The sequence below is a fragment of the Peromyscus californicus genome, unplaced genomic scaffold, assembly GCF_007827085.1.
Source record: "Peromyscus californicus insignis strain IS unplaced genomic scaffold, ASM782708v3 Scaffold_5__1_contigs__length_169319896, whole genome shotgun sequence".
NCBI lineage: Eukaryota > Metazoa > Chordata > Mammalia > Rodentia > Cricetidae > Peromyscus > Peromyscus californicus.
Genome location: NW_026294573.1, coordinates 105,055,380 through 105,067,952, shown reverse-complemented (window position 1 = coordinate 105,067,952; position 12,573 = coordinate 105,055,380). Strand labels below are relative to the sequence as shown.

Here is a 12,573-nt window from a genome sequence, read left to right as displayed (position 1 = left end):
GAAAGATAAGTTCAGCTATTAAAAGGATACCATGTGGCATGTACTATGCATGCAAGTAGACCGTTTTCCCCCTCGGAGACTCAGTTTTTCCATGTATAAAATTAGGAGGCCCTAATAGCGGCTTCTTGTACCAGTGATTCAGCAAATCGGTCAGAGTTACTAAGTAGCCTAGGGCTCCCTACCCGCCTTTCCTGGCTTCAGTGGTTGTGAGCACTGCATGTCTACAGGAGCCAGGGGTGCCTGGAGTTTGTCTAGAGAAAGGAGCTCATCACCGCTGCCTATCAAGAGGCCAGGCCCAGTGTACTGCACTCAGCCTCACCAACTATTGCCTCAGTCTGCCGTTGCCCCTCTTGCCTGTCCCGCTCGTACCCTGTGTCAGTCTTCTAGTGTGGAGGACAGATTGGAATCAGAAGCCCCAGTGGCTCCCCTTGAGCTGGTGGCCAGCTGGAGGGCCCAGCGATGGACTGTCTCAGACCTTGCAGGGTGAACCAGGAGCGAAAGGTGGGAGGTAGGGAGAGGCAGGCCAGGTGCTCAGGGTCTGCTTGATGAACCCAAGGAGCAGCAGTGGCCAGTTCTAGCCCTTCAAGAATGGCAATGGCCTCGGCCATATCTAGATCTCTTCCCTTGGAGAACTAATCCTTGGGGCCCACCCAGAAATTCACAAATGGGCATACCGCCAGCTCCTCCCCACCTACTTCAAGGCAACCCCCTACTGTGGCTTTGGCTTCAGGGTGTTGTGGGGTATCCACCAGAGAAGAGTGCTTGGACGTGGGTTTAAGCCAATAGAAAGTCTTTCTTAGCTGGCAGGTCACTGCTACACTGGATGCTCAGGATCCCAGGGTAGCACCAAGCCCTTCTCAGGGTGAGCTTTTAGACACAAAACCCATGTCCTGGGTTGATGCACCTCAGTAGCCAGAAGCAGAACCACAGAAGCTAAAGAGCAAGGTTAGTACATTCAGAGACTCCCAGAGCTACGGACTCTGGTGGATCAGGTCTTTGTTTTAGTTTTGGCAGGTGGAGCTGTCTACATGCTGAGTTTTATGGCCTGAACGGCACCTCCCATCAGTTGTGCTGAGGCCTGACCCTGTTACAAGGGGATCTTGAGGCCCCAAGCTTGCTTCCCCTAGGACAGAAACATTTTCCTTCCTGAGCCACCTCCTCCGTGGCTCGGGCTGGACCCTAGAAGCTTCCACTGTCAATGTGGCTCCTCCCCGCATGCAGGGAGTCTAGAGAAGGTTCCTGAGCAGAGCCTCAGGACTTGTGATGATTCATCCCAGCAAAGGAAGGTGGGCTTTTCCATAAGCCTGGTCTTTGCAGAGTCTCTGGGGTGGTAATACCTGGGGTGATAATGGCTGAGGTCATGCCCTGAGTCCAGGGACTGTGTGGGATGCCTTAGAAATAAGACAGAGAGAAATGACTAACCCAAACGTGTCAAGTTGGCCTTGCTTTCCATATCTTCCCCACACCACTGAACACCTCAGGACTGGCTACTTTGCAGTTCATGGCCAGGCTCTGCAGCCATTAGGCTAGAGGAGGAACAGGGAAAGTGGAAAGGTCAAAGGCCACCTGGGGTAGGATGTACAAGATGGAGGACCGCACTAGTCTGTCTTCTATCTTTCCAGCTCTGGCTCCTTGAGCTTGGTGAGGCTGGAGGTCTGGACAGCAAGAGAACTGGACGTGAGGGCTGGGTCTTTGTGCTGCTCAATAGTCGTGTATCAGGATAGTCACTACGAATGCAGGAGATGACGTGGGCAGGTCGGGAAGAGGACCTTTGCTGAGTGCTCCATCACTGATCACCAAGATCTGCTCTTGGGCTGAGTGGGCCTGTGGAAGCCTGACCTGCTTGGCTAGAGACTTCCAGATACCGGAGGTCTGCTTAGAGCCCGGGCAGGCTGTTCTTGGGAACTGTGGGGTAAAGTTATGAGGAGATGCTTACAGGTGACCAGCATGGGCTGACCTCAGACAACAGCAAGCCTTTGTTGCTTTGTCCTGCTTGTTGAGCTGGAGACCGAAATCGGGGCTTTGTGTACACGCCCCCCACAGCCTGTTCCTCTTATCCCTCTCTCCTCTCCCCCTTCCTCCCTCTCCTCCTTGCTCTCCCTCCCCCTGCTCTTCCTCCTCCTTTCTTCTTTAATTTTTGAGACCGGGGTCTTAACGAAATTTCCCAGGCTGGCCTTGAACCTGCAATCCTCCTGCCTCAGCCCCTAAGTGTTGGGACTATAGGCCTATATCACCATGCCTGGTTAGACAATAGCACACTAGTTCATGCTTAATTCCTGTCCTTGGCTGAAGATTGGGAGGAACGTGGGTATCTGGGTATGTATTGTACAGCAGCCTGCCCCTAACCTGGGTATCCGAACCCCTGCTGAGGATACCACGCCTCCTGAAATCCACTCCCATTCTTCACACAGCCGCAGTCTGAGCTTGCACGGCCTGCTCTGTGCCCTCGAGAGGACAGAGTGTGACCGTCGATGACTAGCCTAGTCACCTTCGCCAGCTGTTGGATCTGTCCATCAGAAGAGAGGGCCACATTCACACTTCCACTTCATAGTCACAGAATGAAGGCCCACAGGCCTCCCATGTTCCCTGGCCGGCACAGCCAGGTGGGGCCCACTCATCTGGTGGGGTGCAGGCAAGGGGGCCCCCCTGGCAGAACAGATGGGCCTTCATCTGCAGTCTCCCATCTTCCCTGGGTAGATGATTTCATGAAACAGAGCCGGGGCATGCTGCTGCTCTACAGTATGAAGAACCCCAGCTTCCCAGAGTACATCTTCAGCAGTGAGAGCGGCATCATGTGTCTGGACATGCACGTAGACCACCCCTACCTGGTGGTTGTGGGCTACTACGACGGCAACGTGGCCATTTACAACCTCAAGAAACCTCATTCACAGCCCTGCTTCCGTAGCACCTCCAAGTCTGGCAAGCACACGGACCCTGTGTGGCAGGTTAGCCCAGGACCTGGTGGGAAGAGCATGTGGGCTCTGGGGCCATGAATGAGGGACCTTGGGGAGGAGAAAACCACGAGCAAGGGGCTGGGGACGGCAGGTATCCAGCCCAGGAGCTGGATATGAGACGGGGCAGAGAAGGACGAACGTGAGACCCAGGAGTTTTCTTTTAGAGCTGGAGTCTATGGGAGGTGGTGGGGCATGCCTTTAATCCCAGCACTTGGGAGGCAGAGGCATGGAGATCTCTGAGTTTGAGGACAGCCTGGTCTACAGAAGGAATTCCAGGATAGCCTGGGCTACACAGAGAAACCCTGTCTGGAGAAAACAACAACAAAACAAAACAAAACAAACAAACAAACAAAATACAAAGAGCTGGAGTCTGCTGCCCATGAGTTCCACCATGAAGACCTTGGCTGTCTGCCGAGACTCACTCACTGGTGTCATCAGTACCTCAGCAGCCAGAGCTGACACCTCCAGGACTTCCAGTTCAGATCCTTACCTATAAGGTTCCTGGACCCAAAGGGACCCTCCTCTGCCACCTGAGCAAGATTTGGGGATGTTCCCAAATAGGAATGGCACTGCCTGTTGCATGCCCTCTGGGGGGCGCTGGAGAGTCTGGTGGGCAGTTGGTTCTTGAGTCGCATTGTAGCATCCCTCTCTCTAGGCAGGTTAGGCAAGGCTTCTGTCTCACTCGGAGAGCAGGCCATCTCCACTGTGTCCCAAAGACTCCACCTCTTTAAGCCATGGAGCACCCTCATGGACAGGTCTGAGAGATTCTAAGGTTGGATTTCTGCCTCAAATTTCCCCAAGTCTCTGGGCTCTTCAGGCTCAGGGCTCTGTCTTCCTCTGCCCTCGTGCCCCCAACGATCTTTAGGCAGATGTTTTGTGCTCACCTATTCTGGCCCTGAGTCCATTGCCCCCAGCATGGGATATGCACTCCAGATAGGCCAGATCGGAGAGTAGGCTTCCTAGGCCCCGGGACATGGCACCCTCTCAGCCTCAGCTTTTCCCCAGAGCCTGGGGTGAATGGTGTCAAAGAGGAAGCCCTCAGGCCACATATCTTTCTGATCTCTCTCTACAAAGCAGGGCCGAGAGGTTCTGTCCACCCGAAAGTCCACATTCCAATTCATTATCTCCATGCACATGGGACTCTCCAGAAATGAAGAGGATGTCACCAAAGGCTTCAGAGCCCTTGACTCTGCTCCCCCAGCCTAGACAGCCCAAGGCCAAGCATGAAGCATCCATAGTTGACTTGACCACCTCCCCCTCCTCAAACCCAGGATTGTGGGGTCGATCCCGACCAAGCACCCTGTCCCTCCCCTGCCGTGTTCTCTAAATCAAATAGCAGAGTCATCCCAGAATACTCAGTTTACCTGGACAGGATGGTCTGCTCTCCTCTGTCCTGCCAGGAAAACAGGGCAGCTATTTTTGCAAAATCCAGGCTCAGGCTGCCGTCATGGCACGTAACCTGGAGAGGAGCCATCTGTCACTCATCTATCCACTTCCTGTTTCCTTCTTTTCCTCTCATCCCCTCCATCATCCATTCATTCATTAACTCCTCCCTGTTTGCTCCTGTAGTTGCTGAGAGGCTGAAGGGCCTCTGGGGGCAGGGCAGACCTCTCCGTGCTGAATGTGAGCGTGCAGAGAGGGCCGAAGGCGGGAGGCCACGGAGCTCTTTCTAGAGGAAATAACCTCTGATCTGGATTTTTGTTTTATTCTATTTTTTTGAGACGGGGTCTCCCTGCATAGCCCTGGTTGTCCTGGAACTCACTGTGTAGACCATCCCATCCTTGAACTCACAGAGATCCTCCTGCCTCTGCCTCTGGAATGCTGGGATTAAAGGTGTATGTCACCGCACCTGGCTCCTGATCTGGATTTTAAAGGATGTCACTGTGACAAAAGGAGCCCCTGGCAATAATAAGGGGCCTCAAGTATAGCGGCCCTCTGGGGAACAGGACATCATTCAGAGCATGTGAAGTGGGGGAGGGGAGACCTGAGGAGGGGCAGGCACCCAGGCGGGAGTGTGCTTAGCTTGGGCATTACAGCTCAGTGGTTTTCAAATAAAAGTACAATATATAGACGAGAGCAGAGCCGCTCTGATAAAGCCAGGGCCTCGCCTCCCTACGGTCCCCGCTGTCCTCTCTGCTGCCTCCTGCGGTTCTTCCGGGGGGGGGGGGGGGCTAAGACACATCCTATGAGCATAGTTGGAAAATCACAATCATCGGAGGATTCGGGTGGAGGTGTAACAGTCACGACAGTGGTTTGGAAAGGCACTCTGGCTAGAGCATGAAAATTTTTGAAGGCTGGGGAAGGGCAGCGGTAGTGGAGATGGAGATGTGGACATAGAGTGGGAAGCTGTTGGGGCAGGGGCATCAATAGAAGGAGGTGCTTAGACACGGGGAAAGGGAAGAGTCGTGTTGCTGGGGATTTGGGGTGCCCAGTCGGGCATCAGTAGATGTGGGAAATGGCAGGGAGGAACATGTGTGACCAGAGATTAATAGAAAAGGCAGAGGGGAAGCTCCAGTGTTCTATTAGAACCCTGGGGCTTTAAGACAAGCCTGACTGGTTGAATGAGATGTCCAAGACCTAAGAACCAGGTCCTTCTTAAAGGGACTGTGCTGTGTGTCTGGACACAAGACTTCATTATGGACTCAGTCGCCAGTCTGGGGCAGTCTGTTGTGTTGGCCATAGGAAGCCACGGGAGGCTGTGGAGCCAGTGTTTTAAGACTACTCCTGTCCTGTATTGCACAGGCTCCTTCCCTAGGTGGCCCGCATGGGTGCCTGAGCCCTGATCAAACCCTACTGTGAAGCCCTAACCAGGAACACTCGTGCTGTACAGTTCTAGAAAGGGAACAGGAAGAAAGTATGAGGAGAGACTGGTCCAGTGCTCTGTCATAATCAGATAAAGGGAAGAAGAAGAGGAATTCTGTGCAGTGCTCCCCACACTGGTCCCTGGGTCCTCACTGATTCTCTGGACCCTGCTGGTAAACCTTCCCTCTCCACTTTATCCCTTCCCTCTCACCTCCACTGTAGGAGTGCATGTGTAATTTGCACACACACACACACACACACACACACACACACACACACTGGGCATGAGGCTGCTAAGTGGGGTGTGAAATACAATTTCCATGAGTGCTGGCGTCTGCTCATTAAACACTTCCCTTTGCAGCTCCCCTGCGCCTCTTACAGCCTGGCCTTTGACATTTTTGTCCCCTCGCCACTTTAAAGGGACCGTGCATGCACAGAAGGGGAAGTGGAAGTGGGGCTCAAGATCCGTCCATACTGTGCGGTACGGCCTCTGCAGCATTCTGGCCTCCCCATGAAAGCAAAAAAGAACCCGCTACCCAGACAGGCCCAGGCAGGACTCAGCCTTGCCTCCTGCAGCGACTGCAATCTGATTCACCAGGCCTAGGGGCTGGATGGAGAGACACCCCCCCTCCTCGCCCCCAGCAGCCATGGTGACAGCTGCGGTTGCAGGCAACGGCAGTTACAGTCAACAGGCCTGGGTTCTTGGCCTCCCTCTCTGGACCTCAGCTTGTGACAGAGGGAAGGGACTGGACAGGGGTCCCAGCATGGGGGGTCTGGAGGGAGTCGGAGGATGGGAGGCCCTGGGCACCCAGCCCCACCCCGGCTTTCTGGGACTTGGCTTGGCCAGGCCTCCACATCTGGCAACAGAAACTTCAGCCTCAAGCGTGTCATCTTCATAAGACAACAGCTCTGTCTCCAAAACACTTCCCCATGTGTTTGCTTCCAGCCCCGAGAAGACGGGCGGGGCGGGGTAATTAACCCGGATTTGCAGATGGAGAAATGCAGCTCAAATCTGGGATTTGGGAGCAAGATTCTGGGAGCAGGAGCTGGTGTCGGTTTGAAGGTGGGAACAAAGGAGACTTTCCAGAGAAAGGCCAAGCCTAGAAGAGGGGACCGACTCCCTCCCCTCACCCACTGAGCAGGGAACAAGCCCTACAGAAGCTTGCAGCCCACCTTCCTAGGATGATGGCAATAATGAGGATATTAGCTAGCTAGAGATTTTGTTCGTTTTTTTGAGACAGGGTCTTGCTGTTTAGCCTGGGCTGGTTTAGAACTCATGATCCTCCTGCCTCAGTCTTCTGAATGCTGGGAGTCAGTTCACACAGATGTCATCAAACTGGAGGTTTGACTCCATTAGCTCGTATTTTTTTGAACATTTACTATGGGCAGTGTTCTGAAGATTTTACACACATTTGATCTTTTTCTTCTCACATGTTCTCATGGCTTCCATTTTATAAGTGAAAAACCAGTTGTGGGGCCCTGACCTTCCCATGGCTGAGTGGGGAGATTAAACCCAGAACCAGAACTTCCCATAGCCAGACTGCCAGAACCGAACGCAGAAAGAGATTGGGTACCACTACTGCCAAAAGCGCGTCCTAGGGCAGTGCTCTGGCTGGCACTGTGGCCCCCAGGTTGGAAACAGAGCTGAGCGAAATGAGACTGGGAGGTCTCACTATAGAGTTCTGGAAAACAGGCTCGCAGAACTTCTAGCTGAGCCCCGCCTGCAGCCCTAACTCAACCCCCTAACAGAGTTCCAAAACCCGTGGCTTGTGATCTTTCAGGTCAAATGGCAGAAGGATGACATGGACCACAACCTCAACTTCTTTTCTGTGTCGTCTGACGGCAGGATTGTGTCATGGACCCTCGTAAAGGTGCCTGTTTCCCAGATAAGGGTCATGGAGGGGTGAAGTGGGAGGAGCTAAAGGCGAAGAGCTACTGAACCAGTCGCCCTCACCTGTCCCCGTCCTCTCTGACTGCAGAGTGAGCTGGTTCACATAGACGTCATCAAGCTGAAGGTAGAGGGGAGCAGTACCACAGAGACCCCTGAGGGGTTGCAGCTGCACACTGTAGGTAGGAATCCCAGCCCTCACACCTCCCGACTGATGAGACCATTCAGCCCCAGCACCCCACGATCAGTGACAGTGGCCATTTACCTTCCCAACACTCTCCCCTCCTTTGTACTGGAGCCTAGACTGGAGGAGACAGAAAAGCCCAATGTTATGGGCAGAGCCCTTGACCATTGGCACACACTGCTCTTCAGGCAGGTCCCTTCCCATGTGCAGACCCTGCTCTTGTTTATGCAGATCAGGTGCTGCTCTGCAGATCCATCCCTGTTTATGCAGATCTAAGCCCTGTTTACCCAGATCCTGTCCCTGTTTACTCAATTCCTACCCTGTTTATGCAGACTCTATCCCTGTTTGCACAGACCATGTCCCTGTTTGCAGACCCCCATCCCTGTTTACTGTGACCCTGACCCTGCTTAACTCAATTCCTGCCTTGTTTACCCAGTCCCCCATTCTTGTCTGCAAAGTCCTAACTGCCTAGGGCAAGCAAGCCCGTGGTCCAGTTTCTGTTTTCCTGGCCTGAGCCCAGCCCTTACAGCCTAGTTCTTTGTGTCCTGCACTGGGCTGGGTGGGAGGTTCCCTGGGAGAACCAGGCTAAGTCTGCCCCTCTTCTTCCAAGGCTGTGGCACCGCCTTTGACTTCCACAGGGAGATCGACTACATGTTCCTGGTGGGCACAGAGGAGGGGAAAATCTACAAGGTGAGGCAGCATGCCCCGTCAGCTCCTCACAGGGCCACTTGGACCTAAGCACCCAGGGAGGGTATAGTATTCAACACATCCTGTTCTGACACCATCTAGTGTTCACTCTTCTGGAAGCCTTTTGTGGGGGAGAAGAATGCATTTCTTTTTTTAAAAGTTCTTTTTAATTGTTATTTGTGTGCGTGTGTGTGTGTGTGTGTGTGTGTGTGTGTGTGTGTGTGTGATAGTGTGCACGTGGAGGTCAAAGGACAACTTCGTGGCGTGTGGGGCTCTAACTCAGGTCTTCAGGTTTGGTGGCAAGCACTTTAGCCACCGAGCCGTCCTGTAAGCTCTTTTTTTTTTTTTTTTTTTTTTTTTTTTTTTTTACATTTATTTATTTAGTGGTGGTGTTGGGGACACATGCATGCCACAGTACATGTATGGAGCTCAGCAGATAGCTTGTAGTTTTCCACGGGTTGAACTCAGGTCATCGGGCTTAGCAGCAAGCACCTTTATTTGCTGAGCCATCTCACGGTCCAAGAACGCACGCATGTCTTGTTCTGCTTGGTGGCAGGAAGAGGGGCTACAATTAGGAAAGGTGATGGAGAATCTGGAGAGTAGCTCAAGGCAGTCTCTTTCCTCCTCTCCTAAGAGGCAGACATGGGAGTAGGGGCTTGGGGGAGCTAGGCCATTCTGGGCAGACTTCCTGGAGGAGATCTGAACTGGAGCCCAGCTTTGAAGGCCAGGTATCCAACAGAGTCATCTCTGAGGATGAGGTGCACAGCCGCCATCAGGACACAGCCTCACAGCCAGCTTTCTGCCGTGTCTCAGTGTTAGTAGGTGAACATCCCTCTGAACCTCCATCGTCCAGAAATAGCTTTGCTGTGAGCTTTTCTTAGGCTCAGAGACTCAGAATGTTAATTACAGACAGCCTCCCGGGAGCCCCAGAGGCCCAGCCCGAGTTGGTCTGAATGCAAAAGAGGTCCCCACCCCCTCCCCACCCCTCCCTGTGGCTGCCAGAGAGAGGCAGAGGAAGGAAAGACTGGCCACTTTGTCTCCTGGAGGGAAGGAGAGAGGCTTGCTGGCCAGGGCAGACACTGAATGGGAAATCTGAGGTGGCTCCTGGCTCCACACCTGCTCTTACCTGTACGAGGCGGGGTGCTGCTTACTGTGGCCTGGATGATGTCTGAGCTGCAGTAAACCCGTGGCTCTGTCTACCCAGGCTCTAGCATGGACAAGAGATCAGGCTGTGCCCCACCCTTGCCCGGGGTGTGAGACCCACTTTGCCTTGCAACAGAGAGAGAGGTCACTTTCTGGTCAGTCACTTCCCTTCACCCTCCAGGAGGGTTCCGTGCCCAGCCCGAACCCCAGTCCTTCAATGCTTCCTCTTCCTTTGGGAGTTGGCGGGGGAGTGCGCAGATGGACAGACAGGCTCAGGTGCTGGTCCTCTAGGGCCCCTAGGGGAAGGTTGCCGCTGACTTTTCTCTCACTGTTGATCTCAGCCTTCCTGAATCATCCATCCCCTTCCCTTCCATAGTGCTCTAAATCCTACTCCAGCCAATTCTTGGACACCTATGATGCTCACAACATGGCCGTGGATGCTGTGATATGGAACCCATTCCACACCAAGGTCTTCATGTCCTGCAGCTCTGACTGGACCGTGAAGATCTGGGACCACACCATCAAGTGAGGGGCCTGCCTTGGCCCTGCCCTGCCCCGACCTCCCCTTGGCTCTGGCACTGTGAACCCTCTGTGTTACGGGCTTGACCTTTTTGTCACTGCAGGACCCCCATGTTCATTTATGACCTGAACTCAGCCGTGGGTGACGTGGCCTGGGCACCATACTCTTCCACGGTGTTTGCAGCGGTCACCACAGATGGGAAGGTGAGTAGTCCTTTCTCACCCTGCGGAGCCACCATGGAGACCAGGAGGTGCCTCAGGGTCCCTTCCTAGAGAGCCCACCCACCACATGCCACCCCAGGTCGGTAGGGGGTGAAGAGACAGAGGACTGTGTATTTTAAAGGCCAGGCTACGCAGGGAAGTGTGGAGGAATCCTTCATCACAGGGGCCCTCAAGGAAGGACAGGAATGTTCACCTTGGGGAACAGGCCCTCTGGGGAGCTGAGGTGCCATCCAGAAGTTGTCTTCCTTGAGGTCTCTGTGAGTGGGTTAGAGGATGCCTAGCCTCTGGGCCAGTCACTGGTCTGTAAGGTAGTGAGCACCCCCACCTCCAGAAGTGTCCAAGCTGGTCTGGGGAGCTTGAGTAGAATGCCACAGAGACTCAGAAGCCACCTCGTGTGAGACTGTTCTTAGGTGCAGGCTTGTTTTCTTTATGGAATTTGATATAACCTGACAAGTACCTGCAGCCCCAAGGAAAGAATCTGGCGATTAAGACATCACCTTCACATCAGTCAGCCCCCCAAGAACACGTTATTAAGGGCCAATGTGGTGATCCGTTCCAGGCTAGGATCTGGCGATTCGGGCACCTGCTCTTGTGGAGCTCACATTATAGTGGGGAGGAAGACAAAAAGCAGGCACCAAAATTCCCACCATGTTAGAGCAGAGGACCGAAAGAGGGTGGGGCATGGATCAAGTGCTGATAGCAGCATTATTCCTAGTGTCCAAACAGTGAGAGAAGCCAGGGTCCATCAAATCATGAACAGCAAACAGTGCAGTGTGTATGCAAAAGGATCATAGTCAGCAGACAAGGAACATATATGATAACATAGATGGGTATGAAAAGCTTATGCTAAGTCAAATAGGCCAGACACACAAAAGAACAAATATCTGGTATGTCCAAAACAGATTTGCACCGTGTGCATCATGTCAAGAGACAGATCTATAGAGATACAGAGTATATTTGTGTTTGCTTCAGATAGAGGGGTTGAGAAAAAAATGGGGAGTGACTGTTAATGAGTACAAAGTTTGCCTTGTGGGTAAAAAAACACTAAAATTGGTTGTGATAATGGCTTGAAAAGTGAATATGCTTAAAACCAAGAAGTGTGTACATTAGGTACGTTAAATGGATGAACCTTATAGTATGTGAATTATTACCTCCATAAAGTGATATATCAGAGGAAGCCAGGTTTGGTGGTACATGCCTATGCCTATAATCCCAGCATGCAGAAGGAGGAAGCCAGAGATCAAAAGTCTGAGGCCAGTCTGCATTGACAGCAAGTGCCAGCAGGCCAGACTGAGCTACACAGCAAGCCCCTGAGGTGGTGGTGGGAGCCGGGCGGTTTCTGAGGAAAGGCTTCTTGGGTGAGGTGAAGCTCCAATTGGGAGCTGACGGGCGAGCACTAGCCTTTAGCCTTTTTCTTTTTTCTTTTTGAGACAGGGTCTCTCTATTATGTCATCCTGCCTGTCCTCTTATGTAGACCAGGCTAGCCTCGAACTCACAGAGATCCATCTGCATCTGCCTCTGCCTCCCGAGTGCTGGGGTTAAAAGTGTGGGCCACTGTGCTCTGTAGCAGCAGCCTTATGAAGATGAGGTGGGGAAGCTGTGCGAACAGGGAGGCAGCAGGACTCCAGCATTCTGAGGTGCGAATGGGAATGAGTCCAGCCTTAGGAACTGAGGCCACACGCCTGGGCTCAGTCAGCAAAGGCAGAGGGCTTAGGATGAGAGGAAGGACATGGGCAGTATATGGAATTTGGCTCCAAGGAGGCTGAGAGAAAAAATTTAAAGGGAAGCCGAGGTACAGCATGGAGGATGGATTGTGGATGGGCAAGAGCAGAAGCAGGGAGACTGCTAGCTGTCACAGCAGGAGCTGATAGTGATTTGGACTCCCGGTGAGGCAAAGATAATATCAGACATTATTGGGCACTTAGGCATCAAACTCTGAGCACTTTGTATTTATTAGCTGGGATAAACCCCTGGCTCCACCACTTACAAGCAAGTTAACCTCCAACGGCTTCCAAATCCTCATTTATAAAACAGGGATAGTAACAGAACCACCATATGGAGTGGTTGTGAGGGGTATAATTAGATGATCCAACCTTGTAACACTCCTGCCCAGAGCCTGGAACATGGTAAGTATATTAGACTGGATAAATGGTAGCTGCCATTATTGGCTCTTT

General features: G+C 52.8%; 1 protein-coding gene across 3 annotated transcripts in view; it reads left to right on the top strand.

The window, feature by feature from the left end:
* The window catches only part of Dnai1 (dynein axonemal intermediate chain 1), a 71,333-nt gene that overhangs the window by 55,163 nt on the left and 3,597 nt on the right, over positions 1 to 12,573 (top strand). For all 3 annotated transcript variants that reach the window (XM_052715438.1, XM_052715439.1, XM_052715437.1), the window contains 6 exons: positions 2,698 to 2,945; positions 7,538 to 7,627; positions 7,736 to 7,826; positions 8,439 to 8,518; positions 10,035 to 10,183; positions 10,282 to 10,381. In XM_052715438.1, coding sequence (XP_052571398.1) covers positions 2,698 to 2,945; positions 7,538 to 7,627; positions 7,736 to 7,826; positions 8,439 to 8,518; positions 10,035 to 10,183; positions 10,282 to 10,381 — 758 coding nt within the window. The remainder of the gene's footprint in view (positions 1 to 2,697; positions 2,946 to 7,537; positions 7,628 to 7,735; positions 7,827 to 8,438; positions 8,519 to 10,034; positions 10,184 to 10,281; positions 10,382 to 12,573) is intronic.